The sequence below is a fragment of the Nerophis lumbriciformis genome, linkage group LG25 (genome assembly GCF_033978685.3).
Source record: "Nerophis lumbriciformis linkage group LG25, RoL_Nlum_v2.1, whole genome shotgun sequence".
Classification (NCBI taxonomy): Eukaryota; Metazoa; Chordata; class Actinopteri; order Syngnathiformes; family Syngnathidae; genus Nerophis; species Nerophis lumbriciformis.
In genome coordinates this window covers 16,695,673-16,713,557 of record NC_084572.2, presented here as the reverse complement: position 1 = coordinate 16,713,557, position 17,885 = coordinate 16,695,673, and the positions used below count along the sequence as shown (strand labels likewise).

The 17,885-nt window shown below is 42.9% G+C and overlaps 1 protein-coding gene across 2 annotated transcripts in view; it reads left to right on the top strand.

Annotated features, from left to right (window-relative positions):
- The first annotated feature begins 417 nt into the window (after window positions 1–417).
- LOC133621663 (sodium channel and clathrin linker 1-like) overlaps window positions 418–17,885 on the top strand; it is a 40,396-nt gene continuing 22,928 nt past the window's right edge. For both annotated transcript variants that reach the window (XM_061983901.1, XM_061983900.1), the window contains exons 1-6: window positions 418–738; window positions 960–1,027; window positions 7,537–7,589; window positions 7,698–7,770; window positions 9,461–9,516; window positions 9,774–9,909. In XM_061983901.1, coding sequence (XP_061839885.1) covers window positions 705–738; window positions 960–1,027; window positions 7,537–7,589; window positions 7,698–7,770; window positions 9,461–9,516; window positions 9,774–9,909 — 420 coding nt within the window. In that variant the 5' untranslated portion in view covers window positions 418–704. The remainder of the gene's footprint in view (window positions 739–959; window positions 1,028–7,536; window positions 7,590–7,697; window positions 7,771–9,460; window positions 9,517–9,773; window positions 9,910–17,885) is intronic.

The window sequence follows — 17,885 nt, the reverse complement described above, 5'->3', positions numbered from 1 at the left end:
GTATCGTAGTTTGAGGAAAAATCCTCGCACATACCAGATTTGACGTCACTTAGAACATTTTATTCAAGTAAAACATTACCACTGACCGTGTTTATTGTAGCTTTATAACGCAGTTTTACCTTTAAACATGGATGGATAAAACACCAATTCTTACGTCTGGCAACGTTGATCGGACCAGACTGGGAAACAGTTGTACAATTTGACTAAACTGTGGTAAATATTTAAAAAATATATAAATATAATAATGCCAACCCGAATTAAAAACGGATTTTTATTATCCAACAAACCACTAACGTCATTCGTTCTTGTTGACAGCGGAACCAAAGTAAGTAGTAACTTGTCCCGAACGGACACATTAAACAATGCACCGCTTTGCTGCCATTGGCTGCTGTTTGTTTTCATACAAACGGACGGCGCAACGCTATTAACGTAACTCGCTCTGTTGGGTTGGTAGCTCATTCAAACACATTACCAAGAGAAACGTTTTATATATAAATGCTACATCAGCCATATGAACGATAGAGCATTAAATTGACTTGCTACATCAACTGTGTTTAGAGCAGCAGGTAGCTGCTAGCTGACTTGTTTAATTCCGACCGAAAACATCATAAGTGTGGTGATAACCTGTTTTATTGATTTGGTTTTGTTTGCTAACCAGTACTGCGTTGTTGAAAAGTTGCTTTGGTCTAAGCTGAACCTGCAACATGGAAGCAGATGTCGAGTTTTTGCGTGATCAAGGTAAGTTAAATAGAATGCTGAATTATAACTAATAATAGATCACCATTACCATTCATCTTCTAAATCAAACCACGCGTGCTTCTAAAAACTCTTAGCCCATCTAATTGAAAGCGTATCACCACTTAATGAGTGAGCTATGTACGTTGTAACTAATTAGTGACTGTCAAAGCTTTCTTGTCCAGAAGGTTAACCAAAAAAACGTAATGCTTCTTTTTTTCCAGTCCACAGGCTTAACTCTGCTCTGAGCCAGTATCAGCGTGGGGAACATGCTCAAATCAAACCAAATGAGGTACAAATAACCTAGCACCACACCTCTACACCCACGTTATATTTGTTAATGGTAATAGTTTCAATTCCATTTAAAGTTTTAAGTCAGAGGTTTGCATGCAATGTCCATTTCTCAGATGATGAACTTGTATGATGACTGAAATATGCTGATAGCAACCTAACGTAACCTCCCAACCCCTCCATATCCCACCCCCCGGATTGTAAATAATTCAATGTTTACACTATGATGATTAACTTGCATTATGCTTAGGGATGTCCGATAATGGCTTTTTGCCGATATCCGATATTCCGATATTGTCCAACTCTTTAATTACCGATACCGATATCAACCGATACTGATATATACAGTCGTGGAATTAACACATTATTATGCCTAATTTGGATAACCAGGTATGGTGAAGATAAGGTCCTTTTTTAAAATATGAATAAAATAAAATAAGATAAATTAAAAACATTTTCTTGAATAAAAAAGAAAGTAAAACAATATAAAAACAGTTACATAGAAACTAGTAATTAATGAAATGAGTAAAATTAACTGTTAAAGGTTAGTACTATTAGTGGACCAGCAGCACGCACAATCATGTGTGCTTACGGACTGTATCCCTTGCAAACTGTATTGATATATATTGATATATAATGTAGGAACCAGAATATTAATAACAGAAAGAAACAACCCTTTTGTGTGGGGAGGGAGGTTTTTTGGGTTGATGCACTAATTGCAAGTGTATCTTGTGTTTTTTATGTTGATTTAATAAAAAACAAAAAAAAACGATACCGATAATAAAAAAAACGATGCCGATAATTTCCAATATTACATTTTAAAGCATTTATCGGCCGATAATATCGGCAGGCCGATATTATCAGACATCTCTAATTATGCTGATAGTATATATTTGTAACATGAATTGATTAACGTGGACCCCGACTTAAACAAGTTGAAAAACTTATTCGGGTGTTGCCATTTAGTGGTCAATTGTACGGAATATATACTGTACTGTGCAATCTACTAATACAGGTTTTAATCAATCAATCAATCAAAAAATCATCATCATAGTCATGAATGTTGAGGTGGTATTTGCCAAGGTGCATGTATGCAGAGATGTGTCGAGTAAAATAAAAATAATGTGGGGGGACACGTCGAGCGACATAGAATTAGGGCATTTAGTTTGACGCCTGTGAAACAAAATACCAAAGTCCTGATTTACTAAGATCCAAATACCTAAACAGCATGTGCAGTTTATAAAATAGCATGTGGTATTAATGGGCGTGTTGCATGTGATCTACTAACACAGCGTGTACAATTCAAAAGTGGTGCAAACAGCCTTATTTAAATGAGGATTTTGCATGCATCACCATGGAGACACATTCATTTACTGCACATATATATATACCTACTCAGTAGAGATGCGCGGATAGGCAATTATTTCATCCGCAACCGCATCACAAAAGTCGTCAACCATCCGCATCCACCCGAACTAACATTTAATCAAAACCGCACCCGCCCGCACCCGCCCGTTGTTATATATCTAATATAGACGATGCAAGGCATTAGTGAGGTTATAAAGCTTTTGCCTGTTAAAGAAAGGAGACTGATCCAATGCAGCAGAGACATTCAATGCGTGCCACGCTGTCACGGCCCAGTGCGCAATCATCTGAGAGCCGCGCTGAGCGCACCTCCAAGCGCGTGGAGGTGCGATGTCCCTCGCACCCGCGGCGGCTCCACCCGGGCTCGCGCCCGAGGCTTCAGCGCGCACCGCGGCGGCCATCCTACTCGTCGCGGCCTAGCCCTTGCGGCTCTCGTTGCCGGCGACGGCCGGGTATGGGCCCGACGCTCCAGTGCCATCCATTTTCAGGGCTAGTTGATTCGGCAGGTGGGTTGTTACACACTCCTTAGCGGGTTCCGACTTCCATGGCCACCGTCCTGCTGTCTATATCAACCAACACCTTTTCTGGGGTCTGATGAGCGTCGGCATCGGGCGCCTTAACCCGGCGTTCGGTTCATCCCGCAGCGCCAGTTCTGCTTACCAAAAGTGGCCCACTCGGCTCACCAGGGTGAGCCCCACCCCTTTCGTGAGCGCACTGCGCGCGGAATGACCCCTGTTACGCGCCCCCGGCAACGGGGGTGGCGGGCAGGTAAGCTGCGCGGGCGGAGCGCGCGGAGTGACCCCTGTTACGAGGCCACGGGTGGCGGGCAGGTAAGCTGCTTACCTGCTGCGCGTGACGCCGGCCGCGGCGAAGGCGGACGAGGCGGGGTGTCGGTGCGGTGGGCGCGGTGGTGACCCTGGACGTGCGTCGGGCCCTTCTCGCGGATCACCTCAGCTACGGCTCCCGGTGGGGCCCTCTCGGGGGAGGGGCCTCGGTCCCGGACCCCGGCGAGGCGTCCCTTCTCCGCTCCGTAAAAGTGTCCATCTCTTTTTTTTTTCTTCTTCTGTTGTGGCATATGCTGCAGGTGCCTGCTCGTTTTTCGTATGTGGGTAACAACATTTAACTATGTATATATATTTCCGAATTGGTTTAACTGCCACCCGCCTGAATCTATTTAAAATCTAATTTTTTTTTATTTCAACCGCCCGACCCGACCCGCGGATAAAATCTAATTTTTTTTAATTTCAACCGCCCGACCCGCGGATAATCCGCGGACTCCGCGGTTGTGTCCGCAAACCGCGCATCTCTACTACTCAGTGGCCTTTATACCTGCTCAATGGCCTTGTGGTTAGGGTGTCCGCCCTGAAACTGGAAGGTCATACCAAAGTACCGAGTCATACCAAAGACTACCCCCCTGCTTGGCACTCAGCATCAAGGGTTGGAATTGGGGGTTTAATCACCAAAATGATTCCCGAGCAAGTGAGCGCAGCCACTGCTGCTGCTCACTGCTCCCCTCACCTTCCAGGGGGGATGGGTCAAATGCAGAGGATAATTTCACCACACCTAGCGTGTGTGACTATCGTTAGGACTTTAACTTTAACATCCATGTTATGCTCCTAGCTGTGGTATATTTTGCTATGTTTTCAAACAAGCAGGAGACATGTACAACTTTAGAAGCAGACGTGCAGTGCATCTACATTCACACCACTTGTTTTTACCACTGAAGGTGCATGGGCGGGAGGCTGCATTGCTGTGCTGAAGATACAAATAAATGCATAATTCAAGAAGTTTTTATCGTATAGGATATATGTTAGTAAGATATGTTATATGTGGAAAAAATGAACGTCATTAAACATTAAATGACACCAAAACGCAGGAAATTAATTAATTTTAATTAGCCCCTAACTAAGCAGTTATGAAATTATAAAAGGATGTTGCTGAATGAACCATGTGTCTAATATTTGTTTTTTCTGATCGACCATATATGTTAAAACGTACAAGTAGGACGGAGGAATCTCTGTCCGTTGTGTGTCTTTGCAGTGCCAGGACTCTTCTCTCACAGCCGTGTGTGCAACTGTGTCAGTTTGCACGTCCTTTTCAAACATGTTAAATAAAACGCAAAATACTGCCCCCAAAACGGGGATGAGTGTTGATACATCACATCGCGCGTGCTGATAATGTATTTGCATTTTCTCCTCACTGTATTGTGGGCGTTTTAATGATCAGCATATATTCTGCATATTTAAAGGGACCTTCACTTTTTGGGGAATTTTGCCTATCATTCACAATCCTTATGTAAGACAAGAACACGTTTTTTTGTTTTGTTTTTATGCATTCTAACTACAAACCCCGTTTCCATATGAGTTGGGAAATTGTGTTAGATGTAAATATAAACGGAATACAATGATTTGCAAATTATTTTCAACCCATATTCAATTGAATATGCTACATATTTGATGTTCAAACTGATAAACTTTTTTTTTTTTGCAAATAATCATTAACTTTAGAATTTGATGCCAGCAACACGTGACAAAGACGTTGGGAAAGGTGGCAATAAAAACTGATAAAGTTGAGGAATGCTCATCAAAGACTTATTTGGAACATCCCACAGGTGAACAGGCAAATTGGGAACAGGTGGGTGCCATGATTGCCATGAAATGCTCAGTCATTCACAAACAAGGATGGGGCGAGGGTCACCACTTTGTCAACAAATGCGTGAGCAAATTGTTGAACAGTTTAAGAAAAACCTTTCTCAAGCAGCTATTGCAAGGAATTTCGGGATTTCACCATCTACGGTCCGTAATATCATCAAAGGGTTCAGAGAATCTGGAGAAATCACTGCACGTAAGCAGCTAAGCCCGTGACCTTCGATCCCTCAGGCTGTACTGCATCAACAAGCGACATCAGAGTGTAAAAGATATCACCACATGGGCTCAGGAACACTTCAGAAACCCACTGTCAGTAACTACAGTTGGTCGCTACATCTGTAAGTGCAAGTTAAAACTCTCCTATGCAAGGCAAAAACCGTTTATCAACAACACCCAGAAACGCCGTCGGCTTCGCTGGGCCTGAGCTCATCTAAGATGGACTGATACAAAGTGGAAAAGTGTTCTGTGGTCTGACGAGTCCACATTTCAAATTGTTTTTGGAAACTGTGGACGTCGTGTCCTCCGTACCAAAGAGGAAAAGAACCTTCCGGATTGTTATAAGCGCAAAGTGTAAAAGCCAGCATCTGTGATGGTATGGGGGTGTATTAGTGCCCAAGACATGGGTAACTTACACATCTGTGAAGGCGCCATTAATGCTGAAAGGTTCATACAGGTTTTGGAGCAACATATGTTGCCATCAAAGCAACGTTACCATGGACGCCCCTGCTTATTTCAGCAAGACAATGCCAAGCCACGTGTTACATCAACGTGGCTTCATAGTAAAAGAGTGCGGGTACTAGACTGGCCTGCCTGTAGTCCAGACCTGTCTCCCATTGAAAATGTGTGGCGCATTATGAAGCCTAAAATACCACAACGGAGACCCCCGGACTGTTGAACAACTTAAGCTGTACATCAAGCAAGAATGGGAAAGAATTCCACCTGAGAAGCTTAAAAAAATGTGTCTCCTCAGTTCCCAAACGTTTACTGAGTGTTGTTAAAAGGAAAGGCCATGTAACACAGTGGTGAACATGCCCTTTCCCACCTACTTTGGCACGTGTTGCAGCCATGAAATTCTAAGTTAATTATTATTTGAAAAAAAAAAAAAATGTTATGAGTTTGAACATCAAATATGTTGTCTTTGTAGTGCATTCAATTGAATATGGGTTGAAAAGGATTTGCAAATCATTGTATTCCGTTTATATTTACATCTAACACAATTTCCCAACTCATATTTGTATTAAATAAATGCGATCAAAAGTCCACTTACAATGGAGCCTATGTGAGTTGCTCTATTCCGCCTATAACCGCTTTAAAAAACATCCAAACGCCTTCATCAAGGTTTTATTTACACACTGTAAGTATATATGTAATGTAGTAACAGGCAGATTTATAATACCATATCATATTTGCGTAGTTTAATCGTTTTAAGCATACGGCTGTGCATTCATTTAAAAACTGAATCACAAATTTCGCTTTTTCCTTAGACAACATTACTGATTACTTACTCACTGCAGACTTCATGAGAACTAACTAACATAATAAAACATAACTTACTGTACAATGTCTGCTGTCATTAGAATGCCAATTGTTACGATGTTCATTTATTCCCGTTTAGATGAAGACTGACTCATAATCCTTGCGAAGAAAATAGGGGAGAGCGAAACCAAGGGTCATTTAGTGTCTTTCTCGCTATTTCCGGGTCTAAATTGGCTGGCAAAGTTGACCAACTGGTCAGATTAAGTCCTCATCATTCTACTATCAAGGTGAGGGGCATTATTTATGATCTAGAATAAACTTCCACAAGCTCCCAGGAGAGAAAGCAGCTCTCCAGCCGATGATGTCAACATAGCTACACAAGCTACAGTAGTTACCTCTCTATGATCACGGCACTGCTATAAATAGTTTTTCTACGTTAGGGCTTATAATAACAATATCACTAATACTTGGTTAATATTCAGGTCATGAAATGTAAATAGAGTATTGTTGGCGCTTTTTGGATCGTTCATTAGAGAGCTTTATGGGCGGAATAGAGGACTTCGCATTGGCTCCATTGTCGGCGGACTGTTATATAGGTTTATTTAAGAGTTAGAATGCATTATGCATGTTTTTCATAATGATTGCGATCCTTGGGAAAAAATCCCCAAAAAGTGCAGTTCCCCTTTAATGAAGACAGAGTCACAAAATATATTGCAAGCCTTATTCTGCTCACTTAAAAGACATAATTCACTTCGCACATGTTTAGTAGATCAGCTTTGTGTGTGCTAACAAGTTTGCACACGCAAATGAATATTCACAAAATGAATATAACATTATTTATGCATAGGGAGTGTATGTAAAATATCTGACCGCAACTGTATGTAGTATGGATGTGATATGCAAGTATGCTTGAAAAAAATTTAATGCCGGTTTATTACTGAAGGGAATAATGTATAATGAATAAATATTTTATTTGAAAGTGATTCACCTCTAATCAATGTTCTTGTCTCATATTAATCAGATTGAAGGGGAACAGAAGACTGATTTTGCTTCTCCCTGGCTCTCAGATAAAAGGTCTGACAAGTCATTTTGTTTTATTAAAATTGCTGCACAGAGCCTAGTAACACACTTTTATGTTATGAAATTAACAACATGTTTCAAGATGTTTTTTCTTTGTTGCAGTGTAATGGCTCCATTGATTGCTCAGTATGATCGGCACATTGATGAGATGGGTGAACAGCTGCAGAAATACCAGGTGACGAAAATAAGATGATGGTTCATAAAATGAGGCTGTCAAATTTAGATTGGACTAAGACTAGAAGTGTGAACTTACTGCTCTAATCATGGTTTGAAGTAGTTAAAATTACATAATCAATCTTCAAATAATTGGATATTTCTTTATGCATTACAACTCATCACTAAAATCCCTCCAGGATTTTTGTAATGGTTGCCGCCTAAAATACCTGAATTCTCTAAAGTTTTTTTCAGAAAGTCGCCATGTTTAGATTTTAACAAAATTATTAATATTCTAAATAATATCAATATTATTATTAATTAATCATATAAATACTATTGAATTGTTGTGATTTTATGAATTTTTGATCAGTGTTTTAAGTCTTTCTTGTAACATTAGCCTCCAAAAGCACAGGATTTTAACAAACATTGGAAAACAAATACCGTATTAATGCGTTTCTCGTTTTCTACTAGAAATACTTAGAAGTCGACACTGGATGGCAGTAAAAGCACATACTCAGAGTTCATTGTCAAATCACTGCACTGTTTTTTATTCATTATAACTTATAATAGTAACAATTAATTGTCATTATAGAAAGAAACACCACCAAAAGCTTCTTATTTATATGCTGTCTGCTCTGTTGTTCACAAGTTGCAGACATTTTTGACTTGAAAAGTCTTTGTCCATCTTAAACAATTATTGATGTTCAACACATTTACACACAAACATTAAGAACATTTGTGAACTGTTGAAAGCGATCTGTAGCGCAAATCTTTGTTGGTAAATGAGAAATGATGAGAGATTATCATCACTCTACAACATCTATGTTCTGTCATGTAAATGCTGCTTCTTTGCTAGGTCGTGATTGCAAATTCAAATTTGTTCTTAGTTGTTTTACCCTGTATAAAATTAATTTTGAATAAATATGTAAATAAATATAAAGTATGAAGTAAATGTTGTGTACACCAAATTACAGCAGTTACTCTGTCTGTTGTAGTACAGTAAATTAGGTCTAAGCTGTGGGGGAATGACAAATGTGTGTACGTTTTAATTAGACAATTGAAGTGTGACTTTAAACGCCGCTCAGAGACAAATGACATGGATTGGCCAAAAATGTGCGGAAAAGTTGTGGGGATTGGAAAAAGTTGTGAGGCTGCACATCATTCTCGGGGATTGTTTAAATGTGTGTGAATTATATATCAACTCTTTATCATTGCTTGTTTTTATTATTCAACATTTTCTTATTTAAAGAATAAACATCACCAATCTTGACCTGCAATAGATTAATATGAGGTATAAAAGTTGTTTTAATTTGATGCTATTTATGATGTAATTTACTTGTTTTTAACTTTTAATTAGCCTGTGGTAAAATCCCCTTGATGTGATCCACTTCAAGTGAGCAGTATGACAACGCTGGTGTCCCGCTTGTAGAGAGTGCCAATTCGACACATATCCTGACCTGATGGGCGAATAGATTAGCGCTAAGACCATTTAAATATTAATATTTGTTCCCTCTCATGCTTGTGGTACACCCTAAAGAATGCCGCCTGTGCAATTGCCCATGTGCCTCATAGATAAAACTGCCACCGCATTAGATATGAAATAAAGAGACACAGGTAAATGTGTATTCTTTCATGGTAATGAAGGAGGAAGATGATATTAATCTATTTTCGCATTTGTAAGTATTTCCCTCTTCTGTCTATGTCTACAGGCGTCCATGACCGATGTCAAAGCCAAATTGGAAAGTGTCGTCCAAGAGAACGAGAGGTATTTGTAAATGTCTATGTTCGTTTTTGTGCAATTGGAAAACCATATGCAGTAATACGCTATTTATTGTTTTGTTTAGTATATAGATGCATGGTTTAGTAAAATACAGTATAGTAATCTTGGCCTGTTTGTTACATTTTCATTACAGTAAAAATTAGTTATTTGAGATTGATACTCTCTTTCATTAGAGTGTAAAACGGGTTGGTTCATTATTATATACTATAGAATATTATAGAATATATCATTGTCCCTTTTAGACTCCATGCAGAACTGAGGGAATCAGTGGAGAAGCAGCTTGAGTCACCCTCCAAGACGACTGCAGTGGAGTTGAGCACAGTGGAGGATGAAGCAGTCATTCAAAACCTCCAAGAACAAGTCAAGCTGTCTGAACAGGTCTGAATGTTTCCTATCTGGTTTGACTCGCAGCAAAAAACCTGAAGCAAAATCAGTTTTATGTTAGTGTTGCACGATTATGGTCAAAATAATAATCATGATTATTTTTATCCATCCATCCATTTTCTACCGCTTGGCCCTCTTGGGGTTGCGGGGGGTGCTGGAGCCTATCTCAGTTGCATTTGGGTGGAAGGCGCGGTACACCCTGGACAAGTCGCTACCTCATCGCAGGGCCAAGACAGATAGACAGACAACATTCACACTCACATTCACACACTATCAATAGTAAAATCAGGATTATTAGTCACGATTATTTATAATGTTATGTAAAACACAGTGTTTCCCTCAGGTCAGTATTCTACGTGTAGTGGTGGGAGCTTGTGAACGTGACATCATCATGTAATTTGTAATTAAAAGGGAACTAATAAATACTAATAAAAAACAAAAACATAAAGATGTATCTTTAAATATATGTATAACATATATTCTATTGTCAAACTATTTCAAGGGGAACTACACTTTTTTTTTTTAAATTTTGCCCGTCATTCACAATCTTTATGTAAAACACGGACATACTGGATATGTTTTTCTTATTTTATGTATTTTAACCAGTGAATAGATGCGATCAAAAGTCTGTTTACAATGGAGCCCATGGGAGTCGCTCTATTCCGTCTATTAAGCGTTCTAAAACATATACAATCACCTCCAATAAGGTTTTATATACATGCTGTAAGTCAGTGTTGGGACTAACGCGTTACTGTAACGCCGTTAGTTTCGGCGGTAACTAGTAATGTAACGTGGTATTTTTTATATTCAGTAACTCAGTTACCGTTACTACATGATGCGTTACTGAGTTATTTTACGTTATTTTGTATGTAGTATCGGCTAGAAACAGAAGATCTGAGTGTGTTTTATTGGAGAGTTGCGGTGTCGTCCTTCTGAATCTTCCTCTGTCACAAGGGAGAGAAGAAAAGAGGCACGCTCTGTATGTGTCTGGGTGTGGGTGTGGGGAGAGGAGGGGAGGGGAGGGGGGGCGTGTCTGTGTTTACTAGTGGTGATCCGTTCGGATCAATATCTTCGGTTTGGCACACACGTGATCCGCGGTTTGATATATGAAACAAAAAAAAAAGTTCTTCGCACGTTCAGTTTACACACAGCGTGGTCATGGCGAGCGGACTAACGGAGGAGCTTGAATGCCCCTCGCCATTTAATCGGTGTTTATTGGTGCAGACTTGGTTATGCAAAACGAGGGTTTTAAACACATGCTGAACGTGCTTGAGCCACGTTACGACATCCCGTCGCGCACCCACTTCAGCGATAAGTTTGTGCCAGATCTTTATGACCAGGAGAAGAAAAAAGTTGTGGATGAACATCATCTGTTGCGCTCATGACAGACGAGTGGACGTCCAGGGGAACTATGGGACAATAAGCGCTCACTTCATCACAGCAGACTGGCAGATGAGAAGACACGTCCCCTCTGAGAGTCACCTTGCGCAGGTACTGACACACGCAGTGGAGGAATGGGAGATAAAGATATCTCAGTCACAAGTGATAATGCCAAAAATCAAATAATTGCAGTGAATGAGGCAGAACTGGGACCACAGATAGGTGCTTTGCACATGTAGTGAATTTGGCAGCACAGAAGGGAATCTCAGTCAATAGGATGGAGCACCTCCTTGGGAGGATCAGGAAGGAGGTTTCCTACTTCCACCCAAGCACAACAGCTGCTCATGTGCTTAAGACAAAGCAAGAAATGCTGAAGCTGCCAACTCATAAGCTCATACATGATGTCCCAACAAGGTGGAACTCCACTTTTGATATGTTGGAGCAGCAGGCAGCTATATACTCTGCATTGACCCACAAGACCCTGAAGACAAATGTCAAAGACATCATCAACCTGTCTGATGATGATGTGAGAGTGGCAGAGGAGGTCCTCCAGGTGCTTAAACCCCTCAAAACTGTTCCATCTCTGCTGAGCACTGAAACTTCACCATCTGTGTCAATGATCCTGCCACTGAAAACAAGGATTCTACAAACCATAGCTCCAAGTGTGGAAGACAGCAGCATCACTCCAGATGTCAGGCTTTATTTCACTATCTATGTTTCAAGGAAGATGATGTGCCTTCTTATGTTGCACTTTAAGTTGTTTTTTATTAATGGTCATTGGTCCAAGTTTAAAGAAAGGAGAAATGCCTTTTTATGTTGCACTGTTTTTCATTAATTATGTTAAAAGGAAGATAAAAATACATGTCAAGTTGATCAACAGATTGTATTATTCTCCAGTGCAATAACAGTACTGAAATGAAGGCTAAAAGGGCATTAATGGGAGCTTTAAAAAAAAAAAAAAGAAGTAACTAAATAGTTACTTTTCACAGTAACGCATTACTTTTTGGTGTAAGTAACTGAGTTAGTAACTGAGTTACTATTGAAATAAAGTAACTAGTAACTGTAACTAGTTACTGGTTTTCAGTAACTAACCCAACACTGCTCTAAGTATATATGTAATGTAGTAATGGGCACATTTATAATAACATGTATTATTTATGTATTTTGCTCATTTTAGGCATTCATTTTAAAAACGCATCACAATGTTCACTATTTCTTTCAACATCAGAATCAGAATCAGCTTTATTGTCATTACGCAAGGTAACGAGATTGAAGCCATTCCATACAGTGCGATGTGTGCATGCTAGAAAAACAGTGTGCAAATATATAAAAATATAAAAAATATAAAAGTGCAATGAATATGGTGTGAAATGAATATATACATGAAAAAACAAAACAAAAACAGGGTGGTTGGTGGAATGGGTTATTGCACCGAAGAGAAGGCAGTTATGAGGCACAATGGGGCAGTCCGTTCAGGGTGGTTATGGCCCTGGGGAAGAAGCTGTTCTTTAGCCTGTTTGTTTTGGTTTTAATGCACCTGCAGCGCTTCCCAGAGGGCAGCAGGTGGAACAGGTCAGAGCCAGGGTGGGTGCTGTCCTTGATGATGGCACTGGCTCTGTTGAGGCAGCGGGAGGTGTAGATGTCCGTCAGAGAGGGGAGAGGGCGGCCGATGATCTTCTGAGCCGTCTTGACCACTCTTTGCAGCCTCTCCCTGTCTGCTGCAGTGCAGCTGCCGTACCATACTGTAATACAGTAGGTCAGCAGGCTCTCGATGGACGAGCGGTAGAAGGTCAGCAGCAGGTCAGGCTTCAGGTTGTACTTCCCGAGGACTCTTAAGGAAGTGTAGCCGCTGCTGAGCCTTCTTGATGATTGATGTGGTGTTGACTGTCCAGGAAAAGTCATTAGAGATGTGGACTCCAAGGTACCTGAAGGTGTGGACCCTCTCTACACGCTCGCCGTTGATGTAGAGGGGGGCAGGGTCGGTGCTGCTCCTCCTGAAGTCGACGATGATCTCTCTGGTCTTGCTGGTGTTGAGAGCGAGGTTGTTCTCCGAAGACCAGGCCGTCAGCTTCAGGACCTCTTCCCTGTAGACAGCCTCGTCACCCCTGGAGATGAGCCCGACCACTGTGGTATCGTCGGCGAACTTGACGGTAAGGTTGTCACTGTGGGCCGGACTGCAGTCATGGGTGTAGAGGCAGTAGAGGAGGGGGCTCAGCACACAGCCCTGTGGGGAGCCGATGTTCAGCGTGCGGGAGGATGAGAGGTGCGGGCCAAGTCTCACATTCTGGGGTCGGTCTGTTAGGAAGTCCCTTATCCAGACGTTTGTGAGAGGGGGGAGGCCAAGAGTGTCCAGTTTATTGCAGAGTCTGTCCGGGATTATTGTATTGAAGTCAGAGCTAGTGCTGCTCCAGGTGGTTCAGAGCAGAGTGGAGAGCAACAGCGATGGCGTCCTCTGTGGACCTGTTCGCCCGGTATGCGAACTGGTGGGGGTCGAAGTCTGGAGGGATATGGTCCTTGATGTGCTGGAGAACAAGTCGCTCGAAGCACTTCATGATTACCGGAGTGAGGGCCACTGGTCGGTAATCATTCAGGCTGGTGATGGGAGACTTCTTCGGCACCGGGATTATTGTAGATGACTTCAGGCAGGATGGGATGACTGCCTGAGCCAGGGAAAGGTTGAAGATCCTGGTGAGGTGGGGAGCGAGCTGGTGGGCGCACGTCCTGAGCACCTTTCCAGGTACTCCGTCTGGTCCGGTAGCCTTCCTGGGGTTCACAGCCAGGAGCACTCGTCTGACACTGTGCTCCTGTACAGTGAGTGGAGTGGTGCCGGAGCCCGGTGGGGGCGGGGGCAGGGCTGGAGCAGATGAGTGTCGCTGGGGGGTTTCGAAACGGGCAAAGAAACAGTTAAGCTCCTCTGCCAGTGTCGCACTCTGATCCGCAGTTGTCATATTGCAGCCTCTGAAGTTCGTGATGTCATGAATGCCCCGCCACACCTCCCGTGAGTTTTTGCTGGACAGATGGGACTCTATGCACCTCCTGTGGTCCGCCTTTGCTTTTTTAATCCCTCTCTTCAGGTCGGCTCTAGCAACACTGTACTGTGCCCTGTCCCCTGACCTGAAGGCTGCGTCGCGGGCTCTGAGGAGTGTGCGGACCTGGCTGGTCATCCAGGGTTTCTTGTTGGGGTAAACCCGGATGGTTTTTTCCACAGTCACATTCCCGATGCAGAACTTTATGTAGTCCAGCACCGTTCCTGTGGCTGTCTCCAGCTCCTGTTGTTGGAAGAGGTCCCAGTCTGTGTGTTGGAAGCAGTCCTGAAGTTTGGGGAGTGCATCGTCAGGCCAGGTCATAACAGTCTTTGTGATGGGCCTGGCCTGGCGTCTGATGGGGGTGTAGGTAGGAGAGCAGGAGGGAAAGATGGTCTGACTGTCCAAGCTGGGGGAGGGGTGTAGCTCTGTACGCGTGCTTTATGTTGGTATACACGTGGTCCAGGGTGTTCTTGCCCCTTGTAGAACACTTCACGTGCTGGTAGAACTTAGGTAGTACAGTCTTCAGATTGGCCTTATTAAAATCCCCTGCTATGATATGAACACCGTCGGGGTGGGCCCGCTGCTGTTCGTTGACGGTGTTCAGCAGAAGAGAGAGCGCTGTGTTTACTTTGGCGTCCGGTGGAATATACACAGCCGTGATGATAACAACAGACAGCTCTCTCGGGAGAAAAAAAGGCCGACATCTAACAGACATGTACTCCACGTCCGGGCAACAGTGCTGTTCAGTGATTGTCCCGTTGTTGCACCAGTTCTCATGCACGTAGATACAGAGCCCCCTTCCTCTGCTCTTGCCGGAGTCCTTAGTTCTGTCCCGGCGGAGCAGAGTGCGGCCGGCTAGCTGAATGTTAGCATCGGGTATTTCCGGGTGAAGCCAGGTTTCGGTGATAATCATAGCACAACAGTCCCGAACATAGCGGTTTCCAGCAAGTTGTAACTCCAGGTCGTCCATCTTCTGTACGAGGGATCTGGCATTAGAGAGGAACAGGCTCGGTAGAGGTGGCTTGTGGGGTTGTTTCCTAAGCCTGAGCAAGACGCCGGACCTGCGGCCACGCTTCTGCTTCCTCTCCCTCCTCCGTCTGCGCTGTCTCCCAGACCCGACAACAAACCACGGAGAGCCCTGTGCTCTCGCTATGTCATCTGGGATGTTGTGCTCGTGGTGAAAGTCGCTCGAAACAGATATCTGGTGCGAGTTCCCGATATCCAAGAGTGACTGGCGGGTGTACCGGGTGTTTGCAGTACAGGTGGTGCACAAAAGGAAAAAAAACAAGAAGAAAAGAAGGAAGAAAGAGCACTGAAATGGAGAGCCGTAAGCCGCTGCGTCTGTGCGCGCCGCCATCTTGGGAAAAAAAAACAAAAAAAAACTGCATACATCATGAGAAACAACATAAATAATAACTCACTCATAGGATGTTCATATATTTCTGTTTAGATGACAAATGACTCATAATCCTTGCAAAGAAAAAGGGGGTGGAACCAAGCGCAGACCAAGCAACTTTTTGTTTGTTTCTGACATTTCTGGGTCTAAGGATGAGAGGTATTATTTATGATCTAGAATACACTTTCACAAGCTCCGAGGAGAGAACGCAGCTCACCAGCCGATAATGTCAAAATAGCCACACAAGCTAGTTAGATCCCTTTGATCATGGCACTGCTATAAACAGTGTGTCTGCAGTAACGCCTATAATAACAATATCACTAATACTTGGTTAATATTCAAGTCCTGAAATGTAAATGGAGTATTGTTGGCACTCTTTGAATGGTTTGTTAGAGGGCTCTTCATGGGCAAAATAGAGGACCTCCCATTGGCTCCATTGTAAGCAGACTTTTATTTATGTTTATTTACAAGTTAGATTGCATTAAAAAAATAAATTTTTCGTCTTGTCCTTTCATTATGATTGTGAACAATAGGCACAATTACAAAATAGTGCAGTTCCTCATTAAATTGTCTGATAAAAGAAGAAATGTTATACTTATATTTAAAGACAAATCTGTGTGTTTTTGTTTTTGTTAGTACTGTACTCACATTTTAGCTTTTTATTATTACATGACTCCTTCATATCAGGGATTTTCAACTAAATTGTATTAGGGGCCACATTTCCAGAAAGGTAAGGACCGGGGGGCCAAACTTTTCCCTTTACTTTTAGTCTTATTTTGTCTATTCCGAAGAACCTCCGTCTTCTACAACAGTGTTTCTTAGCCATTGGGCCAGGGCCCATTGTTGGGCCGTGAGCGCCGTCTAGAGGTCCGCTAAAGAATATATTTTTCTCAGCTGTTGTCTGTATGGACCGCAGCGTGACTCAGCTGTAATAGCCCTTTTCTATCACCTGTGGCAGTGATGACAATATCAAACAAACAAAATGTCTGGAGCTAAAGTCATAGAAGTTTCTTAAGTGAAAAAATTATAACTAAAGTGGTGAACCTGTATTTTTATTTACACTTAAATTTGAATGAAAGTTAATCTAAGAAACATATATTATTTATTATTCATTTAGTTAGAATGTATTTATTTCATCCATCCATCCATCCATTTTCTACCGCTTATTCCCTTTGGGGTCGCGGGGGGCGCTGGAGCCTATCTCAGCTACAATCGGGCGGAAGGCGGGGTACACCCTGGACAAGTTGCCACCTAATTTTTTTAGCACTGCATAATTGTATCGTGGGATCACACTCCTCAGCCTTCCCGGTAAGGTATATTCGGGTGTACTGGAGAGGAGGCTACGCCGGATAGTCGAACCTCGGATTCAGGAGGAACAGTGTGGTTTTTGTCCTGGTCGTGGAACTGTGGACCAGCTCTATACTCTCGGCAGGGTCCTTGAGGGTGCATGGGAGTTTGCCCAACCAGTCTACATGTGCTTTATTGACTTGGAGAAGGCATTCGACCGTGTCCCTCGGGAAGTCCTGTGGGGAGTGCTCAGAGAGTATGGGGTATCGGACTGACTGATTGTGGCGGTCCGCTCCCTGTACGATCAGTGTCAGAGCTTGGTCCGCATTGCCGGCAGTAAGTCGGACACGTTTCCAGTGAGGGTTGGACTCCGTCAAGGCTGCCCTTTGTCACCGATTCTGTTCATAACTTTTATGGACAGAATTTCTAGGCGCAGTCAAGACATTGAAGGGATCCAGTTTGGTGGCTGCAGGATTAAGTCTCTGCTTTTTGCAGATGATGTGGTCCTGATGGCTTCATCTGGCCAGGATCTTCAGCTGTCACTGGATTGGTTCGCAGCCGAGTGTGAAGCGACTGGGATGAGAATCAGCACCTCCAAGTCCGAGTGCATGGTTCTCGCCCGGAAAAGGGTGGAATGCCATCTCCGGGTTGGGGAGGAGACCCTGCCCCAAGTGGAGGAGTTCAAGTACCTAGGAGTCTTGTTCACGAGTGGGGGAAGAGTGGATCGTGAGATCGACAGGCGGATCGGTGCGGCGTCTTCCGTAATGCGGACGCTGTATCGATCCGTTGTGGTGAAGAAGGAGCTGAGCCAGAAGGCAAAGCTCTCAATTTACTGGTCGATCTACGTTCCCATCCTCACCTATGGTCATGAGCTTTGGGTT